Source organism: Plectropomus leopardus, chromosome 12 (assembly GCF_026936395.1).
Source record: "Plectropomus leopardus strain MGB_pleo_1.0 chromosome 12, ASM2693639v1, whole genome shotgun sequence".
NCBI lineage: Eukaryota > Metazoa > Chordata > Actinopteri > Perciformes > Serranidae > Plectropomus > Plectropomus leopardus.
Window position 1 is genome coordinate 20,193,845 of NC_142187.1, and position 26,653 is coordinate 20,220,497.

The window sequence follows — 26,653 nt, forward strand, 5'->3', positions numbered from 1 at the left end:
ATATGCCAACAACAGCAAACGCACTATAAGATTGTTTCTTCATGTTATTTAACAAAGTTATGAGCACTCTTTTCATTTAAGTTCAGTGTGAGAGCGTGAGAGTGGTAGTGCAGTGTTTTACCATCTTGCTCAGAAAAGAGACAGTTACCCTGTGCTTATGACAGCCACACTCACCATTCTGCTAAAAAATGCAATAAAAGCCCCCTTAGAAAAAAGACTTGATTCATTTGTTAATGTAGCCTAATCTTACCATGAAAATCAGCATCCAATAAAACAGTTTAATTAGGTAACTTATGCCAGGCTGCAACAAAGCAACAAACACTGAGAAACCCTTAAAGGATCTTCTCTGTCCCTATAAGGCCAGGGCCAAAAAGATTAAAACAGGGTTTGTTATTTTATACTTGATTTTGTAAAAAATTTTTTAAAAACAATAAACATTATGAAACAACTTGGATACAGGGATTTTTTTCTTACTGAATTGCAGACCTAATCATTTGTCAAGCATAGGCTATGCACTAGATTTATTTTTAATAACCTGAAATACTTCAAGTGTGCACTGTGCAGCTGTGTTATCTACGAAAATAACAGTTTCTGAAGGGCACTTAATATTGGCAGATACTCAGTATAAAAAAGACTAGAGTTAGGATCAGGGACAAAAAACCTTGAAAGTGACATCCCTTAAATAAAGTCTTACTTGATCAAGTTAAAGGGATTCAAAATATGATTTTCCCATAAAAGTATTGGTGTGATGGATCAAATTTTCAGTGGATATGACCTCAGAAACCTGGTAATAATGTTTAAAGCTTGGCATTCTGACATCACCTCTGCAAGGCATTACCAACCTCCTCTGTTGAAGCATGACAGCAGATCAATGCTCATCATCAATCTGCGGACTGTAAAAGGGCTTTAAATTATCTCTCACACTTCTTGTCAGTTAGTGTGTATGTGCATGTCTGCATTATTGTGTAGGTGGGGTATGTCCAGAATTAAACTGTGAAATGAGAAACACCACAACTACCAAGACAATGTACAATCAAAACTGACACAAAATACTCCAAACTTGGTATACGAGGTCAAAATTACAAGTATGATGATGAATGTGTTCGCTCATCTCATTCCCTCACTCACTCGGACACCAATGAATACACAAACTGACCGTCAAAGGCCTTGTACTGTCCGGTGAGTGTGGCCTGTAAAGACCGTCCATTCTCTCTGAGTTGGCCCTCCATCTCCCTACGGCTTAGTATGGCGAGTTTGTCCTCCATGTCGCTGGTACAGCAGGTGTATCCCTGGGGACAGATGCGCAGGTGCTCCCCTAGAAAGAGGACAGGTGGAGACGAAGGAGGTGTAAGGGGCAGAAATAGTAGAGAGAAGGAGAACACACAGGGGAGAAGGAGAGGAAGAGTAACAACAAATGTAGCGTTAGCATTAACGGGTTCCATCAATACAGTCAGCACTCAACAAAACTGAGATTAATAGTCCCTGTGTTGCGGTTGTATAAAATACACAACAGTGAACGTGAACATGACAGGATGAATTAGCTAAAGTGGCTGTTTTTATGGCCTTAAACCCGAGCCTGTTGGCAGTCGAGGTGGCAGGGCTGCATGTGTTCGCCCGCCTGATTACCTGGCAAGATGTGGAGAACTCTGTGGAAATGGGAGCAGTGGAGCAGGAGTACAGCATCAGCTCCCATACAATTTTAATGAGCACTCCTGACACGCATGCCTGTGCATGCCTTTGCAAACACACACGGACGTGCGTGCGCGTGCACACACACGAAAACTCAGAAAACCAGGCAAGTAGAAAATATCTGTAAGCTCAGTGTGAGTATACACACACACAACCAAACACCATATGAGATAATTTAAATAAGGGCTGTCAAAGTTGGTTAAAGCGGCAGTCAAGCTGAAACTAAAATGAGAAGAAATTATGTAAGACGGAAATACCATCATCCACATCAACACAACCGAGCCTAGGGCGGACGGAGTTAATGTGGGTGATGTTCATTTGCAGGTGAAGAGTGCAGATTATGTGTGATGCAACACTTTTGAAGTTTACTTCCAACAATTACTATTTCCAAACCCATTCACACACGCATAGTATGAATCCACAGTGAAATACGCACGCACACAAGGATGCACCGTCACACCAAAAAATAAATAATAATTGTGGTGGGAAGAGGAATGAATAAAAGTTTTGGATGATTCTGTTGGATTTTTAAAGAGGAAATGAATGCTTCCTAACAAAGAAATATTTATTAAAGCTTCTGATGCGCCCACATGGACAAAAATGCTCAGACAAACATCAAAAAGGCTTTAGCAAATATGCAAAAAAGATGGCAACCCTTTCTGAACTCAGCGCTCCTCCTGAGGCAGCATAGAGGTCACATCTATTTGCTCGATGCGTGCTGCTGTTTATGTGAGGAAATACGTTTTAATGAATATTTTCATTTTTTGCAAACAAGGAGCTTGCAATTGCTGCGCCAGCCTAGGTCTGTTTGGAAACCCTTTTTCTCCTTATTTTTCTGTAGTTGAGTCAGTGCAGATTTTCTACCAGTTTTATATCAGAACAACATTGGTATTATGTGAAAATGATCTATGGTAAACTTCCCTTTATCTTACCACTGCACAGATTTCCCTGCTCATCTTCCAGCTGTATAGCTGTTGCTTTAACTGCAGATTGTGCTTGCGCATTTTTTTTTATACCCGTCCCAATGGACACAAAAAGTATAGAAGCTGATCAAGACAGAGACTAACTCTCTCTCTATCAAACTAAGCCCAAACTCAGATTACAGGGTAGAACTAGGCAGTGCTGATCAAATATAAACCCAGATCCTGGGTAAACCCATTTCTCACCAACAGAAACATTTTACTGCACTGTTTGGCTGTAATATGAGTATTTGTGAACAGGAAGTGGGTGCCATACTTTTTCCTTTATTCTAAAAGACAGAGACTGATCAAATGGTAAAACTGAGCAGTGCTGATCAAATATGAACCCAAGACTCTGTGAGAAACATATTTTAGCTCTCAGTTTGAGTTAAATTTTAGAGCATTTGTTACCAGCCTATTTTTATCAAATCACCTCTCCAACAGTGAAACATTTCTTTAACCAACTGTCTATTACAATATTGATTAAAAAAATGTCGAAATATTGCTTAAAACCTCTACCTTTTCATCATAAAATCACTAATTAGAATAATATTTGATCTTTTGTTTCGGAAGACTTCTACAAACCCCACAAAACTGGAAAAATGTTGGCAAAATAGCTTAAATGATAGTCCCACACTTACAGGATAAAATCAGGTGATAACAATAGTAGTGTATGTTACTGACTAGTCCAAAGTCTGTAGTACAGAAGCCAGAATCTCCATTGTTATTTGATATCAGTGTGCCACTGGTTACACTTTGTATTAAGCAGTGTTATATATAGAGTGCAGATTGTAGCATTTCCACTGTAATTGCATTACTTTCTCCACGAAGAAGCACCTAAGTGAATCTCACTGAGTCTACCTTCCCACCCAAAGGCCCTGCAGTGACAAGCATTCAAACTGCCTCCCTGTAATTCTCACCAGACATTCCTTTCTCTTTCTTCTCTTCCCTGCTTGAGGGTCCTCTGAAATCCTTGCATGGCTTTCATCGGTGTGTTACTGTACATGAGTTCACTAAGATTTACACACAAACACACCAGTGAACATACTCAGACAGACAGACAGAAAGATGTATGAATGCACGCACGCATGCATGCACATACACACACACACACACACACACATATACACACACACACACACAAAAGACCCTAAATTTTATGTTGCGTTCAAATGATGATTTATTGCTAGTCGTTGCATTTTATTCGTATCTAACATGAAAAATTTATTTCTTTTTTTTTTTGATTTTCTGCTTCTCAGTGTCACAGCAACAGATCTGATGTACAGACAAGAAATTCATGTGATGGTTTCAAGAACGTTTCCATGTATTTTAAGCATTTAAACAGCACAATGATATTAACAATTATAATACTAAACGTATTTTGTTGCAGTGCTGTAAAACTTTCAGGTTTTACTTTACAACTCTTAAAACAAACTGCCCTCAACAAAAAATGGTGATATACTTTAGGTCGTCCATGCAAGCAGTGCATTATGACCCATATTTACATCAACTGTGAGGCGGTGATCTCGAATGTTAAAACGCAGAATACAAAAATAATATACGGTGTCTGCAACATACAAAAACACATTGTGTTTTTAATGTATGTACATAACATTCAGTAACACATGTCCCTGTTCTATCCCTTACTAATTGACTGAAGTCAAAAAATAAGTCTAAGCCTCAGTTTAATCATTGAAGCTTTGCAGCTTACACACATTGCGACAGGTCTTGAAATGTTTAATTACTGTAATATGTCTGCTTTATCATCGCATCACTGAGCTTTACATAACCCGCACAAAGGCATATACAAATGCAATAAACACACCTAAGTACAGGATTAATGATTAAATGTCCCTTGGGCGGATATTAGCATACACCTGGCGGAGTTTCAGTCTATAGGAACAGTGCTACCATCAATAAGATTGATCCTACCATCCTCTTCATCGTTAAAGCTACTGATTTCTGTGTGCACCGGCTCAACGATTACAAGCGAGCATTTCAGCTTCATTTACTGTAGCTGTGGGCTGAGTTAATCACTGCGCACGCCCCCATCCAGTCCATGATCTCAAACATATTTTGCAGTGTGTGTGACAAGAATCCATGCACTTCACTGATTATGTGTCAACCAAGTTTCTGTAACTGTCCTTTAAGTGCCTCGTCCAGGCCAAGTCTAAAGTGGAGCAATTAAAGGCAATTTTCCTCTTCGACCACGGCAGTGGAGGACAGGCTGCTCAGATCAGAGAAGGTGACATTGAACATCTCTCAGCACCCTCTCACTGGTCATGGTGTGACTCACATTCACACACACCAAGGCAGAGAGAGTTTGGACCAGGAGAAGGGCACTTGTATGTAAGTTTGTATGATTTGTGCGCGTCGGTGGGAGGAAAATACATAGAATGAGAGGCCCAGAAAGTGAAGACGAAAGCACAGAGAAATGGAGAAGGAAATGACTGTGGGGGGGATACGAGGAGAGAGAGAGAAGCTTGGTGGAGGGATACAGCACTATCAGGGGTCAGCTGCAATCTGTCAGCCCCTGGGACGGCCGTTTAAATGCCTGGACTGGTTTCAGTGTGTATGCGTATTATGGGCCTGTGGCCATTTCTTCCAGTGCAATCTGCTCGCTGCCTGCTATTTGAAGGACATCTGTGTACAAAGAACAATACACACTTAGAAGCCCAACACGCTCACACACACATGGAGAGCTGGAGGTGTGAGGCTTCCAGATGCAGCCAGGCGGAAACTGTTTAGAGGGTTCATGTTTTTATATATATAAAAAAATGATGATTTTCCATTTACACTCACAGCATCTGCAGAGTGGACACTCACTTACACACGTGCAGTTTTAAACACACACTCAAGGTCCTGCACACACATCTGCCACACAGCAGGAAAGGTCACTTGTAACAGAGCATTACATTTCCAGTTGGCTAACCTAACAGTCGGCTAATGTTACACACAGGGCTTCCATTTGACTCAGTAAACTGGAGTAAACCTGTGTGTATATGTGTGTGTGTTTGTGTAAATCTGTGTGTCTATTTGGGTGAGAGCGACAGTAAGCCACTCTTGATCATAGTGTGGAGGAAATGTATCCTCAACAGCCAGACACAGCTCTTGCTTTTACACTTACACTCTTTCATTCTCTCCCTGTCTCTCTCTCTCTCTCTCTCTCTCTCTCTCACACACACACACACACACGTTCAGTCTCATAGCCAGGGGATACTAGAGTAATCAGCAGAGGAGGACAGCTCAATCTGGAGAAGAGCTGTTTTAGTGGGAGGCTCCAACAGTGGCATCTGAAGAGCCACAACAGAGAGGGCAGCTAATGCTAAAGCTTGAGACGCCCAATTTTCTCTGCTTACAATACCAGACACGTCACATTTTCTGTACTTAGACACAGCTAAAAAAACAAACATGTTTTCATTACATACCACAAGACCACTACTCATACATTTACTCCTGCATTAACCAATTTCCAACCTGCCCTTGCCATTTCCTGTCTCTATTGTTTCCAAATTGTTCCTGCAGTCTGAATAAACTTCATGGAATGCACGATAGACTTGAAAAATAACGTCCGTGATAACAACACGGTTCATGGCCCGCAGGGGGAATTACAGAGTTTAAAGTGATTGCGCAGTTTGGTGCACAGAGCTGAAACAGAAACCACACATGAATAAGATCTGCTCAAAATTAAATGATCTATTCAAATATATTCAAATTGACAGAGTAGGTGTTCTGCATTAATCAGCCACCTTCTGCGAGGCCAATCAGCACAGAGGTAGCGAGCCAGTTATAGGGCGTCTCCTAAAATTACACACTTGCATAAACCAAACACCCACCCACCCAACAATTAATCTATGCATGAGGGCAAAATTAGGAAAAGTATTCACCCCATAACCGTCCTCCATCACTTATTCCTCTTTTCTTTTGACAGACACGGCTGCTAAATGGTGAGCAATTCCCTAACCATTAGCTTATCACTGTTCACCAGGGAGGAAGGCTTCTATTAAACAGCAATCTGGGAAGGCAGAATAAGGTCGTGGACACTGTGATAAAGCATGGGAGAGACTGACAGTCAGCGGCTTTTAGAGATGGTGGGAAACACAGAGAGAGGAGAGGGCAACAGGAAATTAAGAATGACTCAAAGCCAAAGTGTCTCCGTCATTTGTCTGGGAGTCTGTGAACAAAACAAGAAAAGTCAAAATGCTGCCCTTGTTCAGCTATGTCACCGTCGCAGTGGAGGTTCTTTCTGGTCCGTGGGTGCTAAAAAAATAATAAGAAATAAACACAACACAATGCACCATCACTGTAGCAGTTTATTTTGTCCTTTCAGACAATTTCATGCATATGGCAAATTTTTTTTTTTTTGATGCCACATTAGTTCCATCAACTCAGAATATGTTAACCTGAGCAGGTGGTATGCTGATTGAGATAGGCAATGTTTAAGCGGGGCAATTCAGACTTTGACTATTCAGTATGTTTACGGAGGGTTTTGAGAATGCCCCCAGTTGTGCAAAGTTTATTCAAAACATCAGTTTCTTTGTCCTCTATGTTGGTGAGGTGGAAAATTGAGCCATAAAATATTCATATTTTCATTGTTGACTGCTGAGGCTTTATTGCCTTTAGTGTATATTTAATTCATTTTTATTATGACAGCTGTTACCACAGTAGCACAGCGGTTAAAACTACTGCCTCACAGGAAACAAAGTCCCCATTTTTGCTGGAAGTTTGCATGTTTTTTCTGCCTTAATGAAAGTGTGCATTTAGCTCAGTTGGACTGGAAAATCAGAAAATGCCCATAGGTTTAACTGTCTAGACATAAACACCGTCTAGACGGTTGGACCTATGGGCAACCAATGACGTCTCTTTACTATCTGCTTTTGTGCATTCTACACTCTGACCATCATGCATATTCCTTGGTTAGACATTGGGTGAAATACCATACAACACAGCCTGAATGCCATTGGCATCTGTTTCCTAAAAAGCAAAGTAAAGTCTCATACAAAAGTAATCCCTCTCAGTCATCACTTATGACCCACTCTGCCCCTCACCTTGTATTTTTAAAATTTTCTTATTTTGTTGAGGTCCAGATATTCCCTGGATGCTTAACGCAGGTGAGATTGGGACTTTATAAAAAGGCAGCGACCAGGTGCCAGACCTCACACAACATGCAACCAAGAGGAAACTATGAAAACTGCAGATGGAATGTCAACAAAAGGCAAATATAGCAAACCAAAGTGAACAGTTTAACAGAAGTTGACAAAAAATTATCGATAATTCATGCATAGTATACCTTTAAAGACATAAACAGGTCATTATCACTCTGCTTTAAACCCAGTTCTAGTTGTAGTAGTAGGTATCATATTTCAATATCGGCTAAACCATAAATTCAAAAAATCCTAAAATTCTAACATCATTATATCACAAAATCATAAATCATTAAATCAAGTAAGATGCAACATCTTAAAAGATTACAGCTGTTTGAAGTGAAGATAGAAAGAGTTTTCGGCCTTTACCAGCAAAGTCATTAAAGACTAGAGTGAAGAGATAAGTTTTTAGTTTTCTTTTAAAAATATTTAGCAAGCAAGCTTTCCTAATAAATTGTTCCATCGCTCTTGGCGTAATTGGCAAGCTGTATCCCTGTTTTTTTTAATTTGTTTGTTTGTTTTTCGGATGTTGCTAGGAACTTCCTATTAACCAGCAGCAGATGATCACGGTGTTCGTAAGGTAAATAGTTAAAAAAAAGACTTAGCAACATAAATCATGTAGGTAGGCCCAAGTTTAACTACTCCATTGACTGCACATCATTGTTGGAGCCAAACAAATCACTATATATAAACTACAGAATGTAGTTTAAAGTCAAGATCTGAGTGGGACCAGTGATATTTTTACACTTGTATTCATAAGGAAGAAAGGAATTAATGCTAGACTTTACAGTGAATCTAAGTAGACCAGAGTTCTGCTTTTATTTTTGCAGTCTGACACTGCTGGCACTTAAGCTTTGGAGAAGTATGCATGCAGGAATCTCGGACGCATTACATGTGAACAGTTGGTAAATCTCCATGCCTTTTTCTCTGAAGCACATTTGACAAAATGGCATGTAAGCGACCACACTGATATGCTGACATACATAACCGATTTCTCTGAGATGCCATTGCGTAACTGACACTTTCAAACACCGATGTACAGCATGTGTGTGCATTTGCACGCATGCATGCGTGTGCACACATGCTGTGGATCTGAGAGATTAGCAGCTTAATCCAGTCAATGGTGAGAGTGTGTGCGTGTGTGTCCACAGCTTGGTGGATTATTGCCAGTGCCAAGGAAAACACCCATGGACACCAGGAATCACACACACATGTGCACACACCCATACTTGAGCAGTGGATTAGGGTTCAACAGATGAGAAATAAAAGGCCTGTTTGACAACTGAGCTTTACATGTCTGTATGACCAACTGTACACAGTGAAATTTCACATGCCGAGCAAACAAATGCTAAAAACAGGCAACACTATGGTTTCTGTCCAGCAGCTACCACCCTGCATTCCTGTTCGCTGTTACTCTGTCTGCTCGTCTGTCTTTCGTTGCGCCTCTAACTTTCTCACACAGAATGACCTATGGGCGACCCAGGCTTTAACCTAGACCCTAGATGCTCACCAGTCTGGTAATGTGAGCCAAGCATAAAGTCACATAAATAGCTTCCTCGAGCCAGACGGCGTGGCGGCCACACAACACATTAATAACACATAACCACTGAGGCCAGCTGATCTTCATGCTGCTTTCTTCACACTTACTACCTGGATACCTGCACTGCTGTCTGACCCCGGAGCTATTTATTTATACATGTAGCACCGTGGCAACACACTCACGAAACACTTGTGAATACTGCTCTCACCTGTCACACTGAACAGGTGCTCTGAGTTGAATCAGACTCATTTTAATGGGCTGGGAAAAGTTTGACCAGCTACTCATTTTGACGACAGGGGAGAGGAATGACCAAATGAATAATGTGATAATGTAATCATGTGGGCCGTGGGAAGTAAATCACTTGGTTAAGAGTTAAATAGCTCTGGCTGTGATTAACTCTGTGGTCAGTCTGTTTTAACAAATGGGCTGGAGAAAAATGGACTAGGGCAACTGAGTGTAACAAACGGCAGGACAGGATGAGACGGTTTAGGACTGGGTAGGATAAAACAGAATATTGTATTTAGCCCCTATGGTCTAAAATCCTGCTGACTATTTTTAAACCATAACTTTGCGCTTATGCTGATGCACCATTCAGTTTTCTGTTGCCCTACTGCAGAGAAAAAGTACAAAACACGCGATTATACAAAAAAATGCTAATACAACTATTCAGATCTTCAATAAGTCACATAAAGGTGTGACCTTTCCCACTGAAAAATAAATAGCTCCGGGGGGGGGGCAGTGGGACCCAAAAGTGATTAAAATCATTATGGATTGTGTCCCTAATAGTTTATATCATCTCCCATGGCAACAGATGTGAACCAGATGCTAAAACATCAGGCTGCAGAACAACAGTGATAGTGTCATTGTTTACATATCAAAATGGATTAGTAATGGCAATTTATAACATTACAAGAGAGACACAGAATGTAAGCTGGAGAGCAAAAGAGACACGCTCCCTATGTATTTACATGTATATCTGAATGACGAATGGGAACAACTATTTTTAAATCTGATCCAGTAGCGCGAGGGCTGCGGACAAGCCAGCTGCAATGTAACCACTTTGGGCATGTATGCACTGTCAATTTACATCCTCTAAAAGTGCCTGTTTTGCCACTGACAGGTTCAGATTTATATTTTAAGTGTCTGACAACATTATGGAAAGCATCTTTTAGAAAAAGACATTTTTTTAAAGAGTAAGATCCTTTTTGTGAGACCGGAAACAGCCCTAAAATTGCCATCACCAGTTCAACAAGACTCCATTTAAATAAGCAGTAATTTTAGCGTGAATAGAGCCAGCATATTTTCACTTCTAAGTGGGTGAATTAATGGTTTATTTTAACCATTTATTATTGGAACTGTGGAAAGATGAACCAGGATGGTTTTTGTGAGTTTTATTTTGGTTCTGTTGACTTTGAATGAAGTGTGTCTTAAAATGATAAAATGTCTGTTTATTTAAATGGAGTCTGGTGAGATGGGCGAGGCTTATTTTGGGGCTATTTCTGGTTGAACAAAAGGGATTTTACACTTAAACCAAAAGGTCTGTCTCTGTAGGGATTCTTTCCATAATGTTGTCAGACACTTAGAATAACAACCTGAGCCTGTCAGTGGACATCAATTGACAGTGCCAACAAACCCCGAATGACATTGCAGCCTGTTTTACTGCTGCTGTGCGTAGCACTCTTGCTCAATACTGGACCGATTTCTAAAACTATTGTTCCCATTAGTCACTAAGACATAAAAAAACATGAGAAAATAGGGTCCAAGTTGAAAAATACTCAACTTAATCTTAAAATGGAAGGAAATGCATGACATTAAATGCTTGTTGAGCTGCAAAAATTTGTGCTAGGTCGGACGGCACCTGCGGGATCCAAGTCCTGTTGCAGCTCCCTAATGGGAGTTGTGATTTATAAGGAACATGATGGATTACAACAGGTTTTGTAATTAAGTTGCTGTAGCCCTGAGAAACATGCTTGACTGCCCACCCTGATAAGACGGGCATAGAGTGACACGCACGCACAAATCCGTACAACTGCATTTGCTCTTTGTCCTGTTCATTCTGTCTCCTTTCGTCTCTCTCCTTTTCACAGACACACACACACACACGCAGACAAACACTAAAATCCCAACGGCCAATGAATAACCAAAGAGTGTGAGAGCCAGCTGCTTTAAATGGTGGCAGTGGCCTGTCCCATTCACTTAGCAGGTACAGTCACAGCGCTGTCAAAGAGGCTGATGTGGTGCTGTAGCTTTCCAACCAGCCTGCCAACTTGCCCAACCATGTCCTGCCTTCTTCAGTGTCATCTCCACTCTTTTCTCCATCCCCACCATTTCTTTTTCCACTTTGTGTGTTGACTGAGATTAAATTGGACTGACCTGGAATGCGGGAGAATGTAATTTACTCAGACTTAACAAGAATAACACATCCAACAATATACTGTACAGACAGTTCAGATGCACACTGTCCCAGTTACACCCTATAAACAACCCTTCTGCCGCCTGTTACAGACATGCCTTAACTTGAGCTAGTCTGTGTGTTGACTTACTTGCTGAATCTCAATGTGTGTGAGCAAAAAAATAAGACGGACGGGGAGTGGAAAAAAGTGAAAAAGTTACTCTGAAGAAAGTTATCCTGTTGATGTGTATCTGAGCCATATCTAAGGCAAACTCTATCGTATAGGCCATCTCAAAATAAAAAGAGTATCCACAGGCTGCAGAGAGCTGACCTCATTTCTGTGTCTGGAGGAATGCAGTGTGTTGTTTTGGAGTGCATGTGTGGGTAGGTTTTTCCACGGTCTAGCAAAGGTCTTTGACAAGAAGTGTCAGCAGTTGACACACATCAGGCGGAACATCCTGTCACATGATGCAGACTGACGCTCCTGCCTCCTGTCTAACTGCACGCGATGACGTCTAGAAGCTTGACAAAAACTCCTCGAGATGAGGGAGGATGAGGACGGAATAACAGGAGCCCTTTTCACAAAATAAACCTGTTGGCTTCAAACATCCCTGAGACAGCATCAGACTTCTTTTCATTCGCTTTCCCAGAGAGGAACACTTCCGTCTTTTCACAGAGGACAAGATGTTCATTTGTCTGCACCACCAGCAAACAAGAATTTTGAATATAAAGACATTGGAGGAGAGCAATGTCAGTTCCTATAGAGTTTGACAAACTGATTAATTTATTTTGCTGTTGAATGCTGTCACTGCTAGCTTTTTTTGCAAATTTCTCCATTGTGGGACTAATAAAGGATTATCTTATCTTAATGAGAGCGCCCCTTGCAGTGGTTAGGGGCAGGCTAAGGGGTTTGGCTCAAGGAGACGAATATCAACAGGGAAGCAGTCTTTAACACAGCTGTGCTGCTTTAAAACGTCACCGAATTTGCTTTGTAACAATTCCCAATCTGTCTTCTGCCGCCTTGACCGCCTCGTCTTGGGTACAAGCAAAAAAATATTTGGCCTTACTATTTGCCATCTTTGTAGTTTTTTTTTTAACTAACCAACCAACCAACAGAGTAGGCAATCTGCCATCTGTTTACATTGGTACGTCCATGTCAAATGTATGTGAAAGGTCATGTGATATGCATTTTCAGGCATATTAATATGGACAGATTAATTCTGAAACGGTCAGAAAATGCACGTGATCATTTTCATTTTAAAACGCCATTTAAAAAAGATGTCATGCCAGATAAAGTCACCACTTTTATATATTGTGCTGTTCTCGCTCTATTTATTAATGCAGCTGCTCTATACTCAAGACTTCAGAAATGTTACAAGCTCCTGAGTAGGAAAATAACCAGAGCAGCGAGAGCTGATACAGTATAGTATATAAGTGCCTATGCCTGTGTGAGAGAGAGCTCATGGCTTGACTCCTATAAATGTGCAAGCTTCCCTTTGTGGCAGGGCTGTCTCCTGATGGTGAAAGAACAAACAAAGCAGCCAGTTCCCCTCTGCTCTGCGCTTCTAAGAGGTGAAGAGGCTGACAGATAGAGGCTGACCTGCTGTTGTCAGAGCCTGTCAAAGCAACAACAGCTAGAACACATTCAGCCAGGACTGAGTCAGAGACACGGACACAGAGGGTGGTGGGTGATGCAGCTGAGAGAGATGTACGCAGGAGAAAAATGGGAAGGTGAGCGAATAAAAGAGCTGGGGTGATGTGAGAGAAAAAAAGGCAGGGAGGATGAAAAGTTTTCACAAAGGAACCAAAGACACACAAAGAGAGATGGAGTCGAAAGATTCAGTGACCTTCAACGAACAACTGTTTTTATTATAAATTAAAGCAGCATGTTTATCTAGTGTTCTAACATATTTTAGCTCATTGTTTTTTTGTGTTTTTCTTATGGCCTGTCATGCTCTAAACCCCCTGTACACTACCTGTTCATGGCAGAGTTGTCTCACCTTTAAGTTGGCAGCAGAGGTAGTAACAGCTCCGAATCAATGTGTAAAAGAACCATCTGGCAGGATGGGACCATAAATGGGACAGCCGTTATGCTGTGATGACATGTTATGTGTTCAGCGCACTACTAAGAGATTTAAAAAGCAGCTAGCATCCATCATGCCTGCAAAGTGGGGAGACATTAAAGTCCAGGAGGGCGAGATAGGCCGCTATATAACAGCGATGGTAAAATATTGTTGTTACCATTTTATCCAACTGTTATTGTTTACAAAATTGTTGTTTGCTGCTGATGTATATGTTATATGTAACACTAGGCACTGTTGTGTTACACAATTGGCCCATCACAGTTTTTTTTTGCTTTTGGGACACCGACATGCAGTGTAAAATAACACACCTGGGCGGCATGATGCAGCTGTTGTTTGATTTTGTGTAAAAATGTATATCTATGTATATGTATATGTCAGAATTTATTCAACTCACCAATATTCGGCATTGGTCCCAAAAAACAGTGAAAAAAAGTTTGGTGGGGCTCAAGTATAAAGGGGTATGGTTAGTGACTAGCTGGTCAAAGGGAGACGTTGTTTGGACAAACACAAAACCACATTACATTTTAGACTAATATTTATCACACCAAATAAATGTTAATGTCCCTTTGTGTATGCTGGATGTGTAAATAGGCACCGTGATTGTGGAGAAATACACATGATCCACTCCACTGAGCTGTGACAAATCCCCATTACTATCCACCAAGTCCTAATGTGATGTCTTCAGATTGAGAACTGTCTGACATGCTGCCAAAAACAGCTACAAAGGGGTTAAATATTAAACTGAAAGTTTCTTTGAATCCATGAACATCAAATACACAACACTGAGTCAGTAACAACCGTTTATAAAATTGCAATCTAATAATTTCCTGCCAGTTGATAAATGATTAATGAGCTAATCTTCTCAGCAGTAGATTGCAGAGGAGTTGCAGACACAGCTGTTACCTGTCAAGACCTTTGACTCTGTCAAGCTCACCTTTTTGTTCTCACTCTCCTTTCTCGCACAGAGTTCTTGAAATTGCACAATGTACAACACACAGGACATTTTTATGCATGGTGCAAAATCACAATCTTATCTCCAAATCTCAGTCTGCATCTAAAAAAAACACTGAGTGAAAGATTTACTGTCACTGCAGCCATTACTTTTTTATAGAGACGTAATTCGGATTGCTAAATAATAATAATAATAATTAAACCACTTAGACCTCTTGCATTTACATGCTGTCATCTAAGATTGATGCTTCCAGCTTCCACTCCACAGGAAGAACGAGCAGTCTGTTCTCTCGCTCTCCGTCTTTGGATAGAAATGAACAGAAATCCATTCTTAATAGAACACAAATGGCATATATGATGGAAGTCTCTAACGTAATTCTACTATTTAATCCGGCTCTTTTCTCTCTGCTGCCACAGTACAATGGCCCTCACAGAGAGCCATCAATCACCAGCTCTTAACCCACAAGCACAAACCTCTGCCACTCCCATCCGACTGTTTTCAAAGCCAAACAGAAAGGTTGTCAAATCCTCAATCAGATCTTTAATCCTCGATAATGAGTCAGGTACGTGTTAAATGTTGGGCGATCTGATTATAGATCAGTGCTTGGTGAAAATATGACTGATGCTCTCTCTGCCTCAGTCATCACATCAAAGCACAGACAAGTCTCTCACTCCATCTCTTAGTTCACTCAACCCCCCCTCCGTGCACTCCTCCCCCCTTTCCTTCCTTCGCCTCTGGCTGGGAATCTGGCCAGGGAATCTGGGCTTCCAAAGAGCAGATCCACACATGCCCAGATCCTCAAACACTGGCATGTTTTATTTATGGCTGGGGCTAGACAGCCCTCTTTACCTTGGGGGGTTTTCTCCTATCTGTATTATTTTGTCATTTGTCTACATTTGATATAAATCAAGATAAATAGTATCATCATCTGTCATTTGGTGGCATTATTGGTTGGATGGGAGTTAAATTGCACAATTTACTGGTTATGTAGTGAGGTTACGCCTGTGTGCACTCACTGAGTCTAAGCATTAAAATAAACAATCTAGCTTGGGTCTGATCAATCAACAAACGCACCAAACAGCAGCACTTTAATCAGTGAGTCAAAAGACAGAGCTGTGTATTCCTCTGTGTGAGTTCCCGTTAACTGACAATCAGACTCATTATGGCTGTGGGCTTTAATGATTGTTCTCAAACGCTCATAAGTCTCATAACCAGTGAGTCATCCAAAAAGCCAGATCTGAAACACGTGCTGACATGGGAACTAACGCTGTACAAGGAAAGCCCTGTTTTGGGCGATGTTGTGTGTGTGAATGGCGTGCGTGCCAAGCTGTCTATTTTGAAGTCAGGTCAGAACAGGCTAACACTTCAGGCCTCACTTAGTCACTGTGAGTCAGTAAAATGTCTTGACAACAGACAGATAGACACGGCTAACTGACAGCCAGGCCGGGAGACCAAAAGGCAAATAAACAGAAACATAAAAGTCACATGGCAAACAGGCAGCGAGACAACAGAGTGGACGGCATTTTCAAGAGGCCGGCAGGTAGGCAGACAACAAAGACTGATGGAAAAGACAGTCAACACATACACAAACTGCTGAAAAGCAACAGCACTGCTGAGATGAAGATAAAGATGCTTAGAGAATGTCAGAACTATTAAGTCTGTGGTCTCTGTTTTCCTCCTCGCCTCGAACCAGCCTTTTCTCTCAGCAAACCACAATGACACTCCATGAAACATCACAGAGCACCATTCGCCACAGTAGCTCATTTCGGAAACCAGGCCACCAAATCATTGTTCTATGTAGGCCACCATCGCTGATGTCACACACTTCTCCTGCCTGATGCAAAACAGCATGGTCCTTGGCCATTCACGAATAATGACTGAAGAACCACAACCCCCAGCTGTGCCTCTGGTAGTTGGGGAAAAAAGAGCTTTATGGGGATGATGAGTCACCTCCAGGATGTTTGCGGTGCACCAAACACGAAGTAAAAAAAAATCAGTATTTGGTTTAGTTTAGATACAAAGAAAAGCATCACAGATTTGTCGGCAGTTGACTGTGCCTGCACTGACAAACAACTTTTTTGACAAGGAACACATATTGAAATCATACAACACATTACAAATTCTTTTTGCACCCTTTAAGCCTAATGTGACCTCATGTTACATTTCAAAGTACATATGGACATTCAGTTCATTATCATCTTTCCAAAACCCCTTCTGATAACTAATCCTGTAGTTTTAAGAAAAGATACAGGACTTCCTAAAAACTTGGTATTTCACCCGGATGAGCGTGGTTTTTCCAAGACACAGAGCTCAGACTTCGGTGAGCTCTTTGGCCGTCTCAGCCTGTGGGTACACATTCATACTTAATGATAACGTGAGTGTATCTTCTGTAAGAATGCAGAACAAACACTTTGAATTATTTCGGTTTTAATTAAAATGAGATGTTGAAGTGACAAAAGATGGGCTAGTTGTATTTCTAAAGCTTGGAAAAGTAGGGAAACTAGACTGAATAATACGCATATACAATATGAGATCAGTTTATTTGAAGTATGTTAAGTATAAAGGCATACTGAAAATACTATTTATTTTGTCCTATAATTTGTATATTTGGTGTTACACCTATGTAGATGAACACTGATAGTCTGCTTTAGAATTCCTTTGCTGGGCATTTATTGCTGTTAGATACCACATTTACATCAGAGTACAGATCTCCATCTGGATAGATTTTTGTTGTTGGACATCATTTGGGTCGTCTAAATGTCAACATATTTCAGCACTTTTTAGTTGTACATATTTCCAGTATAGCTTTGTGATCGTTGATGAAGCAAGTTCACACTTGCAGACTTGCTTAGTGCTGTGTGGGAGCAGCTCCCAGCCCTATACTGGGTGATTTCTTTAACATTATTAATTTAAGAATTTATCAGTAGTCAGGTAAAAGTTGTTTTCAAATCTGCCAGGAAGTGTAGTCGCAGATGGAGCTATGCTGGCGGTAAAAGGAAAAGCAAAAACGGATCTTTGTAAATTGATGAACACAAAAAATAAAAATCAACTATGTTTGACGTTAGTTAGGAATAAGGTCTCCTGGGGGTTTAATCTTGGGATAAGGCAAAGATAAAGTCAAATAAACATCATTTTAGGTTACGTTTTTGCTAGCTTATCTAAAGAGTGATGAGCCCAATATAAGCTGACGATAAAAGACACACAAACACACATTCTGTGTGATGTTGGATGTAAGGAACCGCACCTGGGTGAAATAAAAGTTTTTAGGAAGTCTCTAGCTGGATGTACCTTGGCCAGCTAACAAAGACAGTAAACGGCATGCTTGCAACATGGTGACCTTTTACCTTAGATCTAAACTTTAGATCTAGCGCTTGAGTACAAAGATTGGCGGCAGTCCATCTAGTTCTATTTGAGCGTGTTGTGTTTTGCAAATAGCTTTAGAATACATGATATATAATTTATGCATCTAGTGTATTTCAAATTCAATGTACAAGTGTAAAACACTTGACTGTATGACTGCAGGCTAGAATTAATTTTAGGCTGTAATTTAAGGTTTCGTGTTTTAAGAGCATTTGCATGCAATAAGCTGGGCCTGCTGATCACCTTATAATATCACATTATTCAGTGATGCACGCACAGAAATAAAAAAAACGATTCAAACTTCATAATAAAGCATCACAAACTAACACCGGCTGAGTAGGGACAGAATACTGTGTTCTGTCCTGTGTTCTCACTGCACAAAGCTGTGCATAATTACTGTTAACTAAATGAACCACTGTTATCTCTGTTAGAAAGAGCCAACACTGCGCTATGCCTTTTTTTTATTATATTCATGTTAAATTAAACATTAAATTCAATACAAATGTTCCAGCTGTGATATATTGTACTATAGGCTGTATAATCACCATAAAATATACATCTTAAATATTATTAAGTAAAGAAGATGTCCTACATCTTAAAATAAAGAAAAGCCAAAAATATGTGAAATGTTGACCGTACTAGCTCCCGTGTTTGCACAGAAGTATAGTTTTAACCAAGAGTGCAGTAGCTGTGCTCTCTGGCCTTGATGGACTTACAAATGCTTCAATGGTGGCGTAATAGTCTTTGACTGGAACCAACAGTACAGTCCTTTCCTGGAAGAAGGTCATTTTAGAGTAGGTCAGACTGGACCACTTGATCTCTATCAAACTAGGGGATGAAAAAAATGACATAATAAAGCCTTTCTCACATTCCACTGCTGATAGCCAAAACTACAAATACTACAGAATTTGTCATGGGTTAGCACTTGTTAGCGTGACAGTGCAAGGCTGACTGGTCACACAATGACCCCTCAAGCACTGGAACAAGCTTAATGATGTAAAAAAATCATTAGTCCTCTCCGCGCTGACAGGGACAGTGGACAGATTATGTGCAGTTTGAGGATTTATGTTTCGCGCGGCACAGTCCAAGCATTCTTCGCAGATAGATCAGCGAGAACCACAGCAAATTACTCCTCGCCATAGCTGTGGGCTTGGAGCCGATGTACAACTCTGATGCTAAAAGGTCAGACTAGAATGTAGAAGTCAGAGGAAGAGAAGAAGATATATCCTCGCTTCAAAGACTGTAAATCTACTCTACTTCTGATTTACATTTAAATAGAGTAGGGAATACTGCTAGAAACTGGAGATCAAGGTGTGTACACATTATAGAAATATCATTTGGCTGTAATTTGAAATTATTTTCCTTAACAAAGACACACAGCCACTGTGGAGTTAAGATTTTCACAAATGGCCCTTTAGGCCTTTAGAATTCAAAATCTTGGCATACTGCCCATGCGGGAGCAGCTTTATTGCAGCGCTCTGACAGGTAAATGCACAAGATGTGTAAAGGAATGTTTGTGTCTTTCACTCGCTATGCCTCTGTCTAATCCCCCTTTCAGTCCAGGCCTGAAAGAGGGCTTTTCATGGGTTCTTCTTTGAAAAAAGAAAACCTAAATGCTTGTCAAATCTGCACTCCTGAACTTGGAAGTGCAGCAGTTTTTCGCTGCTTGCCTTCCTCTTGTCCTCCTTTCCGTCTGCCTCCATCATGCCCTCATTCCTTCACTCACTCGCTCTGTCATACACTCTATTAATGTCTTTCCTCTCAGAGCTCATGTGCCTGTTGACTTCAAAGTTTCTTGTTTTCCCATTGCTTGTCATGATTTCTTGGTCTTCTGCCGAGCTGTGCTTTAAACAAGGATCTTGAAACTCTGTCTTGCTCCTCTCAGGTTTCTTTATCCCCACATTTTGTTAGTCTTTTATCCATTTTACAAACATCAGATTTTCTCAAACATGCCTTTTTTTTAGTGTCTTCTTTGTCAAGACCTCAAATTTTCTCTTCTCTCCAAATTTGATTCTGCGTTCTTGTTATCAGTCATCAAAACTTCCCCACCTGCAGAGTTACATCTGAGAGATTGTGTTCGGTGTACAGATTAGATGAGAAACTTGGTGATCCATCATTTGATGCAAACAAAAAATTGATATGATGTTGTGCTGATGTCTCCAATGCACTAGCAGTTGTGTGCATATTTTCCATTTAGATTTGAGTTTAGCTTAAAGTCAAACTCTGTTTAAGTGTAGTGGATTGTGATTGTTGAACTTGACCTGTTAATTAAAAAAAAAATAGCTCGGCAAAGCTATGAAATAGGTAGCCGCCAGATTATCTGACATATAATTTCCCCATCAAGGATAAAATTTAAAGAGGCAGGAGTCTTATCTCATCTCATCTTGCCAACACATTAAATTAAATGTCCTTCTCTGTGGTGCTGTCCAAATATTAAAATATAGACTTCCCCTTTCCCCTGAGCTGCTGAAATTCACCACAGTGAGCGGGACAAAGCTTCTCCACTGTCCTCCCTCACTGGAAACAGTCATTAGAAAGAGCTGGCCTGTGCTGAAAGGCTAGATAGTTATCCTCCCTGAGCAAGATGAAGGCAGAGGAGAAGGAGGGAGAGAGAGAGCTGAGAGGGAGGCCAGAGGGAGACAGATAGGGCACTGGCTTTTGCTGAAAGGGTAGATGGTTATCCCTTCAACTAGGGAGGGGGGAGGAGAAGTAGAGAGCAGAAAAAGAAATTGAGAATTTACAGACAGAGTATGGAGGCACGAAGAAAAAGCAAGAGGAGAGAGAGAGCGTAAGAGACAGAGAGAAGGACTGAAGGGCTCTCTGTGGTTATCTAAGCCACTCCTCTGCGACTCTGGGTCTTATCTGCGGTCCGGATGCCAGTCAAAAACAGGCACAGGATGGCTCGGAGTCAGCAGCATCACTGCACACAACCACCAGCCTAATGATGCCACAAGGAGACAGAAGCTACTGAATTTACTGAGCTGGCATCTTTATTGTAATGTGAGACTATTATTCATTTTATCATCCCTTAAAAGTAAATCTGTTCACTCTACACATGCATATTCTAAGACACAGACTGGCATAATTTCCTTTTTCATTATTGTCCCCATAATCACAATAATAAGTTTTAATGGACAGACTTTTGCAATCCATAATGAGAAAAAGATTGCCTCTTTTTAAAACTTATTTTTACAGTTTCATTTAAAGGAACAGTTCAACATTTTGGAAATACAATTATTGTCTTTCTTCCAAAGAGATTGAAACTACTCTCAGGTATGTACATTAAGTATAAAGCTGCTTCTAGCAACCAGTTAGCTTAGTGTTTTGAAGCAGCTAGCCTGCCTCTGTTCAAAGATAACAAAAGACACAGATATGTCATGTTTGCTTATTTCTGCATAAACCAAAGCGTAAAAATAACAAGATGGGATGGAAACCTCTGTGACTTCTCTTAATCTAACATGCCAGAGGCTGTTCACCTTGGAGACCTGCTGCAGATATGGGTACGGCCTGGTGCAAAATTCACACCTTCTCCCCTGGATTTTCAAGGGCCAGTGAGAGCTCACCGGACGCTGCCAGAACCATCAGGGAGACAACATTGCTGATTGCACTGGTCGACCCTGTGACTGTGTACCGGGCTTAAAGTTTGAGAATATATCAAGTGCATTTCAGCCCCAAGACTTCTAATCATTTGCTTCACCAGATAAAACTGCAAGACTCACCAGTTTTGTCCAGGGTGGCCTCCAAGAGATGGGCCTGATAGAGGGCTGCCTGGGGCTGGCTGAACTTTGCATGGGGCTTTGGGAGGGGCCTGGAGGGACTGGAGGTCAGCATGGGGGAGTGGAGCCCGATAGAGGGCTTCCCAGGCTGTCCAACTCTAGTAACAACAAGCTTTCAGAAAGCTATTGCGCCCAACCAGAAAAAAAAGTCCAAAATAGTCCAGCCCAAACCATGGAAATACAACTTCTGGATCAGTCACATGATGCTTTGGAGCCTAAAACTACTTCTTTTCTTAGACTTGCTTTGTGAAAGAGACTTTTTTGGCTTCATGTGGTACTTACCAACTTTCATAGGAATGAACTTAGCTCCACCTCCAACAATGTATCTAGGTCTCTTCATACATCCACAGGGGATAACCGCTAGTTTCCAGTCTTTATGGTAAATAGCTAACTAGCTCCTGGTGGTAGCTTCATATTTAGCATATAGATATGAGATTAGTATCAGCCCCCCCATCCAATCCTCAGCAAAATATCCTTTGATGCTGTATTATACAAGGAATATTAAACCAAGTATGGAGGCACTGAGCTACTCAGAGTATGGTGAGATAGAATAACTTTTCACATCAGCTTTAAATGAGATCGTGAGAAGAGTGCAGATATGCTAAAATGGGTGTAATGTGCTCCCTTTTTACTTGTTTTGTTCAAAACTCCGGCAGCTGCATCATGTACGAGTTGAAGTCTTCTTACTGATTTCTTACTCCAGCTGAATGATTTTATCTTTAATGCAGCTGCAAAGTCTATGAGTACATCTGACATATAACTCTCTTTGAACTGCTTATCAAAATACATCTTACTCCAAATTATTCTCCACCACATTATTCCCAAGGAATGTAGTCTATTGTACTGCAGCTCCTCCTGCAGGATAGATTCCCACCACCTGCTCCTCCCGCTCCTCCTCATCCAGCTGTGAGAAGGTGTTATAAATGCTCTGAGGAAGACCACTGGACTTGAATATATGGACTGAAGCCAGCCTGACATCATGTAGCCTTTCCCTACATCACAGCCACCTACAAAGCCCGCCATTGTGTGGCCCGGCCTGTGCCCTCCACCCACGCCCGTCACACCACCCAAATCCCGCTGCACTGGCATCAGTCAACGGACAAAGGAGCACTTTTAATTAACTTCAGATCTGTCAGCTACCTCTGAGCCATGCCAAAGCAGACATGTCAGATCATAGCCTCATTTGATCTTTATGGGGATTTTTGCCCCTAAAATTAAAGTGAAAAAAAAAAAACCCAACAGCTAACAGGAAAACTATCACATATTTGCACAAACAGACGTCATATGATAGAAATCCCCTTTCATCTGTTACGTGCAGACCTTTGTGCAGTTATACAACAGATGTTGTGTGTGTGCTCCTTAGATGTTGTGTACACTGAGCTTCTGAGCTACAAGCCCCGACTAGAGAGGAATGGCTCTGACAGCTCTATCCTCTGAAACTCTCAAACTCAAAAAGGAAGAAAAGGCAAAAATGTTAACCCATTTTACAGCTACTAATCCAAGACTTGGTTTCAATCTGAATCAATGTTAGAGTTTGTCCTGATTGATTGATTGAAACAGTTAAAGAAACCAAAGGATGTCTCGGATGCTATGATGATAGCAGATATAAAAACAGCTCATATTTGCTGTGACAGATTTGGCGGTGAGAACAAGCTTTGATAGTACACAGGAGGGAAAATAAGTGTTGAACACATCAACATTATTTCATTAAATACATTTCCAATGCAGCTACAAAAAAACAACAAATTCTGACCAAACATTAGTATTAACTCAATAAAACCTCACAGATAATGAATTAAAAATGTTAAAAACGTTAGATGCAAAAAAGTAGAATGACACAGGAAAAAGTATGAAACATGTTAACTGAAGTGTATTTACTACTTGGTGTAAATGCGTTTGCTTAAAATTCCAGCTTCAAAACACTTCCTATATGAAGAAAATAGAAACTAGTGTTGCTGAAAAGCTTGTCTGAGGATTGCTACACAACATTAGACTAATTTAATGTGGTCAGATGGGACAAAAATCAAGCTTTTCAGCAACACAAGTGGCCATGCCGTGATGAAAAATGGCCTCTGGGTAGAATTCAGAGGTGGAACCATCATGGTATGAAGCTGTTTCTTTTCTCATGTTACCAGCAAATCCAGATTATCACAGGGAAGTGGAATGGAGCCATGTAACAGGAAATTCTTGAGAAGAATTTGGTGCCATCCACCAGGATGACCTTCCAGCAGGACAACAATCCAAAACATAATACAAAGGAGATTGTCAGCTGGTTGAAGAGGAAGAAAATTAAGTTTCTGGAATGGCCCGGTCAATCATCCAGAGTTCCCACACATTTTCATGGATGAAATTTCAAATCTTTTCTGTGACTTTTCTATACCCATCATAAGAAATCATTTTTCTTGCCTGTTGTTTTTTAAACATATCAGATTCAAACTCTATTTTATCTGGCTGGCAGACATGAAGAGAGAGAGAGGAAACACAGGGAGAAAATTAAGAAACATGCTTTAAAATGAAGCTAAAAAGAAAGGTACCGGTCTACAGTAACTTGCTTTTATGTCTGGTGTTGTGCTCTTAATATTAACCTTAATGTATAAAAGTTATTTTTATTACTCCCTGTCAGTGGAGGTGAAAATGTAATAAAGTGAGCATGGAAATAACCTTTTCTCCTAATTACCTGTCTCCTTGGCTTTGCTAGTGTTAATCGCAAGCTAGGTTGACATTCAAGCCACAAGTAGAAAGCAAGGACGAAAGGAGAACCTCACCTAAAATCGGAGAGAAACATTGGCTACATCTAACAGCTGGCTGAACACAGTTCTCACAAAAAAAGATTCTAGGGTATGAGGAGCAGTTTCTTTTCACCTGCAGTGTTTAAAAAAAAGGAAAAGAGAGAGAGCAGGGGGAAAGAGATGGGGTGTTTCTTTGGTAGCAGAACAGCCTTATTTCAGAGAGTAAAGACACTGAACATCAAAGTGTGCTCTGGGCTAGATATGAGGAAAAGTGGGGGGGTGGGTGGAGAGGCAGCAAGAACTTACAGCCAATGGCCCTACAAGAATCTCGGCGAAGGAAAAAAAAAGGCAGGGTAAAAGAGAAAGGGTGAAAAGGATGTGGAAAGAAAGAAAAGGTCCTTTTACTTCAGAGAAAGGAACATGAACTTGACAGAGTCTTATTAAGGCGGCTGTCTCCAGACAGCACGATGGGTTCCCTTTACACACCACAATAATAACTACAGGGGTAGTCGCCAGTTAACTGCCGGGGCAGATGTCTGTATCACCAAACGCTGCTGCAGTTCAAGACCAAGTGCTACAGGCTGGTTTAACTACAAGGACAGACCTGCTCATAAAAGCACGTATCTCCTCCACACACATTCAGTAACTACATGCAGACTGCAGAAACACCTTGAGGTACTATAAAAATCCTAAACTGCGACAGATTCTGTTTGCTAAACAAGGCAGAGACAATATAATTCTGACAAGAAGACAGAGGAGCTCTCGAAGCATCTCTACAAGGACACACAGATCACAGCGCACAGCCTTGAATTGCATCCATTTCCACTTTCCCAACTGGCAAAAAAAAAAATCATTAAAAGCTCACGGGTTCAGACGCCAGAAATTCATGTGGTCGCTGGGAGACCAGAGTTGTGTTTGTAGACAGGCTGTAAGTGTGGCAATCCCAGGGAACTCAATAAGAGGAGATAAGGATCTAATCAGTGAGTAAACAGTCAATGGTCAGAGTAGAGCCGCAGTTTCCTCTGCATTCTTTTTTTTGCTTTTTTTGCTTTGTTTTTCTGTCATTTGCCACCTCAACTACCAAGGAGGGCAGATCTTGAGGAGGATACTCTACTTCTTGACTAGAATCAACAGAATTAAACATCCGACTTCTAACCTCATGCTGGGTTTGCAATTGAGGAGGCCTTAAAGCTACAGTTGGTGACTGCCATGCAGTCAAGTTGCACTTACAGCTTATATCCATGTCTGTCAAAATATGAACGCTTCACAGGCAGAAGATCGATACAATCAGCACAGTTTCAGGGTGGACACCCAAGGTTCCTGAGTTATGGCCAAAAAAATGTTGTATGAGGTCACCGTAACCTTGACTTTTGACCTTCGACTTTTGTCCACCAGATTCTCATCAGTTCATTCTTAAGTCCAAGTGGACTTAGTTGCCAAATTTGAGGAAACTCCCTCTAGGTGTTCTTGAGATATTGCTTTCACAAGATTGAGATGAACTTAAGGTCACCGTGACCTTGACCTCTGATCCATGAGCACCATGATGCAACATGCTCTTCTTTCAGTCTAAGTGAATGTGCATCGCCGGCACAGAGGCATAAGAAATAAACATTCGTCATATTTGCTGGAGCTGTCATAATATTCACACAGCACTGAATGAGACATATAATCTGTATCAAAAACATGATTCCTTCTTTTTCACAAATATGTCTCATGTACTTCTTTCAGAAAATAGTTTTAAGCAAATGTTGCACAAAGTTATTTTCCCAAAGGTTACCAAATATATTTTTAAAGGTACTTTCTAGCTGTGCAAAACCTTTTGCTGATGTTGTATTAACAGAGAGTAAATACTATTAAGACTTGCACTGGACCCACAACAAAGAAAAAGGATGAAAATGCTGATTTCATGGTGTCAAAAACATCAAAGAGAGGCAACAAAACAAGCAAGAACAACTAGTATTTTTTAGGATTTTCTACAAGAAAATATCTTGAAATGCTTATGTTTTATCATTCACTTCATTAAATCTC

The 26,653-nt window shown here is 40.7% G+C and overlaps 1 protein-coding gene across 1 annotated transcript in view; it reads right to left on the minus strand.

The window, feature by feature from the left end:
• The window catches only part of gpc1b (glypican 1b), an 84,309-nt gene that overhangs the window by 37,080 nt on the left and 20,576 nt on the right, over positions 1 to 26,653 (minus strand). Inside the window, exon 3 of the mRNA XM_042497184.2 lies at positions 1,157 to 1,315. Within this exon, the coding sequence (XP_042353118.1) occupies positions 1,157 to 1,315 (159 nt within the window). The remainder of the gene's footprint in view (positions 1 to 1,156; positions 1,316 to 26,653) is intronic.